The sequence below is a fragment of the Mchenga conophoros genome, linkage group LG2 (assembly GCF_057382185.1).
Source record: "Mchenga conophoros isolate Kocher_MC1m ecotype Shallow Benthic linkage group LG2, M_conophoros_male_GT1.1, whole genome shotgun sequence".
Classification (NCBI taxonomy): Eukaryota; Metazoa; Chordata; class Actinopteri; order Cichliformes; family Cichlidae; genus Mchenga; species Mchenga conophoros.
In genome coordinates this window covers 35765040-35775753 of record NC_140527.1, presented here as the reverse complement: position 1 = coordinate 35775753, position 10714 = coordinate 35765040, and the positions used below count along the sequence as shown (strand labels likewise).

Sequence of the window (10714 nt, the reverse complement as noted above, 5' to 3'; positions counted from 1 at the left end):
CATGGCCAAAATCTTAAATTTCAGGACAACAAAACAGCAAACGGAAAACCTCTTCAAAGCTTTTATTGAAAACAGTACAAAGTTCATTTGATGGCTGTACATTTCTCCCACTTTCAATGCGTTGCTCAATACGAAGATTCAGCCCGACCTCTGAACAGAAAGCTGTGCCAGCATCTGAAAGACAGCAAAAGAAATAAAAAGTTAAATTTAACAACAATATCATTTGTCCAACAAACTTGGGAGTTTTTTGCATAATTTCAGATTATTTTTTACAAATTATACACACACAATAATATACACAGCAGCCATAACAGGACTTTCAGGAAGTAATCTAAAAAGAAAATAGTACAGAGTCACAACAGGACTCAACCAACTTAGTTTTGTTTGTTGCATTTAGTGGGCCAAACAGGAACTTCCTCATAGCACCGCATAAAAAAAAGGTTCAAATGTTTTGTACAGAACTAAGTATATTTGATATCTCAAATTATTTTCCTCCTAGCATCTTAAAAACAAACTAAATTCTTTTGGCATATCAAACCATTTTCAAAAACACAGGTTGGTATCAAAGTGCCCTGCATAACTCTACTTTCTAGGATTCTCTAAATTCCCATTTTACATTAATAAGTTACAGAAAATAATGCAAGTAAAAGAAAACAAACATACCTAACATGCAGAAAATACAAAAAGGTATTAAAATAATCATAATGCCCACTGTAGTCAATTACTGAAGATTTTACTTTACATCATTAGTGATGCTGACAGGCTCACATGGATTTTAAAACACATTGTGTTCATCATTTGGGGCAAAATTGCTGTAAAATGTCTCAGCAGTAAAAGTTGTCCACCCCATCTTAATTGTGTACAGGTAGATAAAGACTTACTAGTCTGTTAGACATGGTTATGCGGATGCACTGTAGCTCAACTAGTCCAGGACTTGAAGACATTCAGATATGTTGAAAGGGCAATTGCCTTGAAGCAATGTTCATCCTGCAATGAGATTATCATATTAGTATGGGGCTTTTTTCTTAATTATGTATTATGAGGTAATTGAAAATGATATTGTTGTCCTTGGTCCAACTGTACATTCGTTTCATTGTTTTCCGGTTTGGCAGTTAGGATGATGGTGCTCTTCCAATGGTCTCCATTGTTTGAATTGGCATGCTCAAGGAAATGATTTTGATACCAAGTCTTTAAATTAAAGATTGCTTTGAGGTGTTTATAGAGGAAAAAAAAAAATACTAAATATTACCCCATGATGTAAAAATGCACGGTTGCCAATCATTTTACTGATGTCGGATGACTGGTTGGGCAAAAAGGAGCCTTGGGGCTCAGTTGGTAAAATGGGTGTTAAAAGCATTCACGGGTGAAAAGGGAAGAAACTTCTTGGCATGTTGCTGCACTTTTGACAATTTTGAGTGACGAAAATGGACTACAACGAAAAGGTTCATTTCAGTCGACTTCCTTTTTTCCTTTTGTCCCTTGAAGCCAAGTTTCCTTGAATATCGCCCTTTGACTGGAGAGTGCAATACAGGACAATGAGAAACTCATTTACAGATGAGAAACAAAGAGTTTTGCTTTGCTTACCAGCTGTTGACTATCAGTCGAGTTGCATTTGGTCGTTGCATGCCATCAAATGGCTCTAGGGTGATGAATCCATTTCCAAGGAACTACATTGGAACATTTTGACAGTAACATTTGCCTAACCGTGAAAACAGTAGCGTCCAGTTGGAAGTACATTTGTGGCAAGAATGAACGCATCTCACTCCAATATTTAGCAGACTCACCTAAGTTTTACAGAGGACCTTTTTAAGGAGATCATGTTGTTACGTAACATTTGTTACGGTCTGTTGTTGAAAAATCGAGAAAAAGTTATGGTACAACTAAAACCTTTATTAGATTAGGAAAGCCATACTTATAGGGCATTGCAGATTTCAACAGCACTGAAAGTACAAAAAACTAACACTCACTTGGTAACTGTACTGACATAAGCAAGAGAAAAAAACTTTTACACATAAAAGAAAAAAGAAAATTGGGAAAGTCAAGACACAGTTCAAAACTAAGCTTCAGATTCCACAAATTTAGACATGGCTAGTTTGTCCTTCCTCCAAAACACGTTTTAAGTGTGCATGGAGACTAACGTTTGGTTTAATGACATTTCCAAGTCCAGTTCAGTATCTGCTGCGAGCCATTCCTCTATCGACTCGACTGCCACCACGGCCACCACGTGGCCCTCCACGACTTGAGCTGTTGTACGAGTCACGAGGAGGGTAGCCTCTCTCGGCAGGGGGAGCTGGGCCCCTATCCTGTCTGCCCATTCGCTCACCACGGCTAGGTGGATATGGGTCACTCCGACTGTTGGGGTAACTGTCACGACTGCCATAGCCATCCCGGGAACTGCTGCCATAGTCATCATAACGACTGCTTCCACTGCTCCCACCATAGGATGGTGGGGGGCCCCTTGAAGGTGGGGCGCTGCGAGAGTTACCTGCAGGGTCAATGGTTCAGGTAATTGGCAAAGTTCAATTTATACATTTTTCTTTGCACGGTCAAGTGCTATTTTTTTTTGCCAATAGAATTCATTCTGTGACAAAAAATAAATAAAATTTAATGGATGGCATATTTAAAATGTTCCACCCTTTTAATACTTAACATGGATATTTTGTTGATATGCGCAGTAATATATCCAAGCACAGAACAAATAGGTAGTGGTACCCATTTCAGCATGCCTTTGATTTGAGTAGCCATTTTTCCATTTAGAGATCCAAGTGTAGGTTAGGGTGAGGTTTTCAGTTGTCTTGATGGTTTTTGAAGATTACTCCTTGAGGGAGTACTTTGCTGGACAACACATAACGGGCAACGGATGTTTCCAAGGATTTTTGAGGTTCCTTATGGTTGCAAAAACTTTGAGGTGCATCACATACACATGATATTGCCAAACTCATATTCTCCTGATGAATGCAGGGGTAATGCAGACTTTGGTATGTAGACACTTTTGTTTTTCAGTGGAGATGCCAATGGTAAAATATTGCTAGTAGTATGAAAATATACAACTTGGATTGTAGGTCAGGGAAAGAAAAAAATAAATTACCATGTGGTTTCCTCTGAGGATGCAAAAAAAAACTGCAGTATCTTGTGATAGGACAAGGCAGGTTTGGTTGAATATTTGCGCACTTCTTCTTTGTGCCACAGCGATTACACATTGTCATTTCACTCATGGAGTTATGTCTTACCGTAACCATCATATGAGTCCCGGTAGGAGCCACCACTAGGACGGTCCATATAGCTTCTTGGCTCCCTGCCTCCTCCATAACCATCACGGTCACTGCAAAAAGCAATTGTCACTTAACAACCAAGGAAGATCTGACCTCAGGTTTTTACTTTTTGTATCAATCCAGGCTCATACCCGTATCCTCTTGACATTGAGCCGTAGTCATCGCGGGAAGTGGAATTAGAATATTCTCTATAGGAATAATCTCTGGAAGGTGGCCCATAGTCCCTAGAATCTCTGGAGTAATCCCGACTGGAGTAGCTGTGAAAGATTACAATACACCTCAATACTGTTTCCTGAGCATACATTTGTGTTAAATACGTGGACTTTTTAAACAGAAAATTCAAATATAAAAGATGACCACAATAGCTCTAAGTAACAGCAACTATCAGCATGTTACAGTATATCAATCTTGAGGTTTGCCATGTATGGTCACACTAGTGTGTATTACGAAAATACCAACCTGTCTTTTGAGTTGTAATGGTCATCTCTGGGTGATGGATAATCATCCCTTCTGGACATCATCGAGTCTCTGCGAGGTGGAGGTGGACCATAGGGATCTCTGTCCCTTGACATGGGAGCTGGAACACATAATGAGAAACTGAGAAGATTAATTACCAAATTAACATGAGACAGAAGTATCCCATCTAGTTATTTGCAAGAGAAACAGAAACTAGATACTAAATTAAATCTAGAGACTAAAATCTGTGCAATTAACTTTTTTTTTGGTAATTTCTTCCACATCACTTCCTGCATTTAAATATTGCAGAGTACAAGCACTTACGTCTGCTCATGGGACCAGATGGGGCAGACCTCTTGGGTGGGGGACCTCCATTTCGAATAGGGGGCCCTCGTTTCATTGGAGGGGGGCCTCTGGATGACATCCCTTTAAAGAAGGGTTCTACACTTCCTGAATCATAGTAGTCTTTTAAACAAACAAGAAATGCACATATTAATATACTACATTCAAAAGCTGCAACAAAAATCCATCCAGAGATTATTATATCATTACACAGATTCTTTCAATTTACAAACTGAGCAGACCCAAAAAAATAACTAAATAAATTACCTCTTGATGGGGGGCCTCTCATTCCACCAGGACCTCCCCTTGAACCACGTGGACCTCTGGGTGGCCCCCGACTGCGAGAGTGCATGGGTGGAGGTCCGCGCCTGCCAGCACTCTCAAACTGAGGTTTTGTAGCTTGCTCAACCTTGATAGGCTTGCCATCAAGAGACTGGTAGAAGAGTTACAAGTATAAATCATATTTTTTAGCTGATTCTTTTTTATTTTTATTACAGCCAATTCGAGTCATCACTTACCTTTCCATTCATTTCGCGTGCTGCATCCTTTGCATCAGCAGGACTTTCAAAAGTTACAAATGCAAAGCCTCTTGATTTGTTTGTTTCACGATCCTTCATCAAAAGAACTGAAATAAAGGAATTGATGATCAGAAGTGAGCTTGTGTTTTTCAATTAGCCAAGTTAAATACAAAAGTGACTCATTTTAACAGTTTAAATTAGATAAAGGCACACTTCTATGACACCCCATAATCGAAAGTGACTAATTTCGGTTTCTTTGTGTCCCTTTCATGGTTCATAGGTTTTTTATTTCCCTCAGCAAGACTATACGGCCATTTACAGTAAATACAGTATTATACATTAGAGTTTGGAAGAACAGGCTTTCTTTTAAATGAAGTGGAAAAAATGTCACAAACTATGTGGATAACGTAGAAGATGGTAAAACTGCAAAGTTAGTGTATTAAAAAGGGGTTATTCAGATTTCCCTACGCTGTAACAGTAAATTTAAATATACACACAGATGAATAAAAATTTGTTCCATTATTTCGCTACCACCCATTTGCCAGAATAAAGGCGCCAAACAGCAAACACTGAGCAATTTTAGAAGTACTTTATCCAGGATATGCACTGAACATGATATGGCCAAAAGGGGTTCCATTCCCACCTTCCACAATCCTGCCATATTTGCTGAAGTACTGCTCCAAGGCCTTTTCGGTGGTCTCCGTATTCAGTCCGCCGATGAAGAGCTTCCCTGGTCGGTCGGCCTCCGCCATGCTCCGAAGTCTGCTACCTAAAAGGAAAGAAAGACCATACATTTAACTTAAAAATGAGCATCAACCCTGAAACAAAAAGGAACGCTGTATCCTGAAATAAACAGCCACACATTACTTTGGAATTACCTTTCTGCTGCCAAAAGTAGGGAGCTACCGAATGCGCAAAATGGCGATAAAAATGCTACCGATTTCAGCTGCTTCTTTAGCCCGTTAGCTAATAAGTATTTCGCTACTAACAAAAGACTCTGCTTCACGTCTACCAACAAGCTACTTTAAAAGCAAATATAAAAAAATTACAGCTTAAATTTTAGCATGCATACACACAACTAACTGCATTACCCCGCGACTTTATCAAAGCTACAGCGACGATAAAAATGGTTCCTCTCTCCGCCTTCTCACCCTTCTTCTTCATTTCCGTTTCCCGTAGACCAGTTGACCCCAATTGTGATGCTGCCGCCTAGAGTCCAGAAGCATTACTCCATATTCTACAATGCCATGTCATTCTACATGTTCAAAACTACTCGCACTTAAAAATATATATTGCATAATTTGAGCAGTTCAGTCAGAATTCGTCATAGTACATAAACCGTATTAGGTTACAAATGATCTTCTTATGGCCTCTGACACTAGACTAGTCTCTTTGCTTATCCTGCTAGAACTCAGTGCAATATTTGTAACTCTTGAATATAATATTTTACTACAGAGATTAGTCAGTGCTGTAGGTATTAAAGGAACTGCACTGAAGTGATTGTAATCATATCTATCTAATAGATCCCGATTTTTAAATGTAAATGTGGAATCTTCTTTGCACACAAAGGTTACATATGGACCAATTCTAATTACATTTCCTTGCTTTCCTTATTAGAATGCATTGCATACACTTTCACTGTAATGCAGTTTAATCTTCACTTTATTTATCCTTGAAGCCTGATGAACAGCAACAATTAGTTAAACTGCTGGAATGTCATAAAGACATAAAAGCTGGGATGACCACTAGTTTACTGCTTCTAAATTTAGATAAAACTGATGATTACACTATAGGCCATACAATTAGAAACATCCCGTCTCAGAGTGTTGCTGAAAAAATGGACATTTATCACTTCTAGGCTGGACAATTGTAATTTGTTATTATCAAGTCTAAAACCTCCCTAAAGAGCCTTCAGTTGATCAAGAATGCTGTAGCAACAGTGCTAATAGGCACTAGAAACAGAAACCATATTTATCCTATATGAGCTTCTCTTCACTGGCTCTGTTAAATCCAGAATCCAATTTGAAATCCTTCTCCTTACATACAAGGTCTTGACTCATCAGGCCCCATCTTATCTTAAAGACCTCATAGCACCATATTGTCCCTCTATTGCAGCACAACTAAGGGAGGATTCAGGGTCACCTGGTCCAGCCCTATGTGCTTTAGCAAAAAGGAAAGTTTTAAGCCTAATCTTAAAAGTAGAGATAGTGTCTGTCTCCCGAATCCAAACTGGAAGCTAGTTCCACAGAAGAGGAGCCTGAAAACTGAAGGCTCTGCCTCCCATTCTACTTTTAAATACTCTAGGAACAACAAGTAAGCCTGCAGTGCGAGAGTGAAGTGCTCTAATAGGGTGATATGGTACTACAAGGTCATTAAGATAAGATGGGGCCTGATTATTTAATACCTTGTTTGTGAGGAGCAGGATTTGGAATTAAATTCTGGATTTAACAGGAAGCCAATGAAGGGAAGCCAATACTGGAGAAACATGCTCTCTCTTTCTACTTCCTGTCAGTACTCTTGCTACAGCATTTTGGATTAACTGAAGGCTTTTAACCATTAGTTATTTTTAAACTATGCACTGAATCATTAGTTTATTTTTAAAATATGACTCTCTTCCACTCTCTTCCATAACTGGTCACAGCATGTGGCTGCCCCTCCCTGGGCCTGGTTCTGCCAGAGCCTGGTTCTGCCTGGAGTTTCTTTCTGTTTCACCTTGTGGTGACTGTTGTGATTTGGCACTATTTAAATTTAAAAAAAAAATTAAAATATCATTATGAACACATGAGTTAATAGTTGGCAAGCAAATTTTATAATATAATGATAAGCTACATTTAAGGGTATTAGTAATTTTCTTAATCATTAGAAAGCCAGCTGGTTGAATTGATATATCTGTGTAGGTATAGAGATGTCTAAGAGAGAGAGCAGTGGATTTTTTTAATCATGGGATGCCTGAGGAATGGAGAAGTGTACAAATTTTCAATAACAATGTGTAAGGACTATCAGGAGGGGCAAAAACACATGTGACAGTGATACACAACATGTATGAGCACACCAAAACAGTGGTATATAATAGATAGGTCTTAAGAAACTATACAAACAATGAGTGCAAAACTGCATATGTTTATATGACCTGAATGATATAACAGTGGGTCATTTCACAGTGTTCATCAGAGTGACAGCCTGGGGAATAAACTGTTTCTGTGGTAGCTGGTTTTGGCAAACAACACTGTAGCGCCTGCCTGAAGGCAGCAGTTGAAAGAGTTTGTCTGGGAGTGTCCTGCTTCGTGGCTGAGTGGAACCAGACACTCAGGACAGACTGGATGATGGCTGTGTAGACAAAATAATTGTAGTTGTATTGTAATTGGCGACTATTCCCATTTTATAATGCACTAGGTTTTTCTTGAATATACTATCTTTTGTATGTAAAATTAAATTGTTAAAAAAAGTATGTTGAATTAAAAGATGTTGTCTCATACAAGTTATTTAAATCAAATTGAATTACAAAACTGCAGATAATTCAGTCAGTCCCATATTAACTTATCCCTGTTTAGAATGTGCCAATTGGGAAGAACAGTCACCTCAAGGTGCTTTATACTTAAGGTTCCTTAAGATCCTACATTTTTTGAGAAAACCCCAACAATCCAATAACATACTATGAGCAAGCATATTTCAACAATCACAAGGACGAATTCCCTTTCAGCAGGAAAGCAGAACCAGCAGAACCAGCAGAGCCAGTGGAACCAGCAGAGCCAGCTCAGGGAGGTGCAGCCATCTGCTGCAACCGATTGGCAAGAAAAACCATGAGTAACAATAAATGTTCATGTTTTTATAGATGCTTGCTTGGTAGAAACATTAAAATTTTATGTGTTTAAAAAGCAAATGCTTCCATATTGTTTTCTAACTATAAAGAATGTTTATGTTCAATAAAGTTGCAGTTACAGTGCCCTTTTTAATAGGGGACTTGAACAGCATTAAGAGCTTAAAAAAGGAGGAATGTTTTAAGTTTGTTAAAATGTTTCACCTCTCATAATGTTTCTTCAGTTCAGCTATGAACTGAATAGCGAAGCTTTCATAAAACCAATGCAGTACAGGGTGGGCCATTTATATGGATACACTGTAATAAAATGGGAATGGTTGGTGATATTAAAGTCCTGTTTGTGGCACATTAGTATATGTGAGGGGGCAAACTCCTCAAGATGGGTGGTGGCCATTTAGAAGTCGGCCATCTTGGATACAACTTTTGTTTTTTCAATAGGAAGAGGGCCATGTGACACATCAAACTTATTGGTAATGTCACAAGAAAAACAATGGTGTGCTTGGTTTCAACGTAACTTTATTCTTTCATGAGTTATTTACAAGTTTCTGACCACTTATAAAATGTGTTCAATGTGCTGCCCATTGTGTTGCATTGTCAATGCAACCCTCTTCTCCCACTCTTCACACACTGATAGCAACACCGCAGGAGAAATGCCAGCACAGGCATCCAGTATCCATAGTTTCAGGTGCTGCACATCTCGTATCTTCACACCATAGACAATTGCCTTCAGATGACCCCAAAGATAAAAGTCTAAGGGGGTCAGATCGGGAGACCAATCCACTTTCCAGGAAACTGTTCATCTAGGAAAGCTCGGACCTGGCACCCATAATGTGGTGGTGCACCATCTTGCTGGAAAAACTCAGGGAACGTGCCAGCTTCAGTGCATAAAGCGGGAAACACATCATCATGTAGCAATTTCAGATATCTAGTGGCCTTGAGGTTTCCATTGATGAAGAATGGACCCACTATCGTTGTACCCCATATACCACACCAAACCGCTCATTTTTGTTGTTCCAACAGTCTTGGAGGGATCCATCCAATGTGGGTTAGTGTCAGACCAATAGCGGTGGTTTTGTTTGTTAACTTCACCATTCACATAAAAGTTTGCCTGATCACTGAACGAAATCTTCTGCGTGAACTGAGGGCCCTGTTCCAATTTGTTTTGTCCATTCTGCAAATTCTGTGCGCCGATCTGGGTCATCCTCGTTGAGATGCTGCAGTAGCTGGAGTTTGTAAGGGTGCCATTTGTGAGTAGCTAATATCCGCCGAAGGGATGTTCGACTAATGCCACTCTCCAGTGACATGCGGCGAGTGCTACGCTGTGGGCTCTTGCTGAATGAAGCTAGGACAGCCACTGATGTTTCTTCATTAGTGACAGTTTTCTTGCGTCCACATTTTGGCAAATCCAACACTGAACCAGTTTCACGAAACTTAGCACGCAGTTTGCTAACTGTAGCATGGGAGATGGGTGGTCTTGTAGGGTGTCTTGCATTGAAATGACCCGGTTACTGCGTTCACCAGATATCAACACAATTTCGATCCGCTCCTCACGTGTTAACCTCTTCGACATGTCAATGGCTGTGAACAAAGATAAATTTGTAAATAACTCATGAAAGAATAAAGTTACATTGAAACTAAACACCATTGTTTTTCTTGTGACATTACCAATAAGTTTGATGTGTCACATGGCCCTCTTCCTACTGAAAAAACAAAAGTTGTATCCAAAATGGCCAACTTCTAAATGGCCACCACCCATCTTGAGGAGTTTGCCCCCTCACATATACTAATGTGCCACAAACAGGACTTTAATATCACCAACCATTCCCATTTTATTACGGTGTATATGTATGTATCCATATAAATGGCCCACCCTGTAGAATGCATTTGCCCGTTCCGGGTTTAGCTTGCAGTTATTTATACTTTACATTTAAAATGAACCTTTGCTTTCTCGGTATTGTTTCAAACGCATTTTCTCTTGCTGTTGGTTCTCTTATAGCTTACATTATGGATTATAAGTATGTCATTTTCCAACTTTTACGAATGCTTGATTGAAAACAAGGACTGCTATGAGTTATCAATAAGCAACGTCAGTCTTAATTCCACGGTGTCATTGACTTCCGATTTTCTCCTGTTAAATTAAAAGCATAAAAAGCGCATTAACGTATGGAATTGTACTTTTAATTTGTTTTTATTCAAAATAAAGTAACCTAAAACATACCCCTGGCATATATACACCAGTTATTAATTCTTTAAATCTTTAGAGGTAACAGCTTAATTATTATATACATTTATTTTGAGGGTAAAATATT

General features: G+C 39.0%; 1 protein-coding gene across 2 annotated transcripts; it reads right to left on the bottom strand.

Annotated features, from left to right (window-relative positions):
• Positions 1-47: 47 nt before the first annotated feature.
• rbmx (RNA binding motif protein X-linked) lies at positions 48-5752 on the bottom strand. 2 transcript variants are annotated; one of them, XM_085243637.1, is made up of 10 exons: positions 5467-5752; positions 5232-5357; positions 4589-4695; positions 4338-4503; positions 4053-4193; positions 3732-3849; positions 3404-3529; positions 3231-3322; positions 882-2485; positions 48-174 (listed from the first exon to the last, which is right to left on the bottom strand). In XM_085243637.1, exons 2-9 carry the CDS (start codon positions 5338-5340, stop codon positions 2169-2171), a joined length of 1176 nt encoding a protein of 391 aa, XP_085099763.1. In that variant the 5' UTR covers positions 5341-5357; positions 5467-5752; the 3' UTR covers positions 48-174; positions 882-2168. The 2 variants fall into 2 exon arrangements, with proteins under 2 accessions (XP_085099763.1, XP_085099755.1); XM_085243629.1 differs by having other exon boundaries at positions 5680-5750.
• Between the last annotated feature and the right edge of the window lie 4962 nt (positions 5753-10714).

Excerpts from the sequence above, each read along its gene's own strand:
- rbmx (XM_085243637.1), bottom strand. The coding sequence starts at position 5,340 with ATGGCGGAGGCCGACCGACCAGGGAAGCTCTTCATCGGCGGACTGAAT. Across the intron at positions 3,530-3,731 it reads CATTACAACTCAAAAGACAG|CTACTCCAGTCGGGATTACT; the intron begins GTTGGTATTTTC and ends AATCTTTCACAG. Across the intron at positions 2,486-3,230 it reads GGACTCATATGATGGTTACG|GTAACTCTCGCAGCGCCCCA; the intron begins GTAAGACATAAC and ends TTGACCCTGCAG.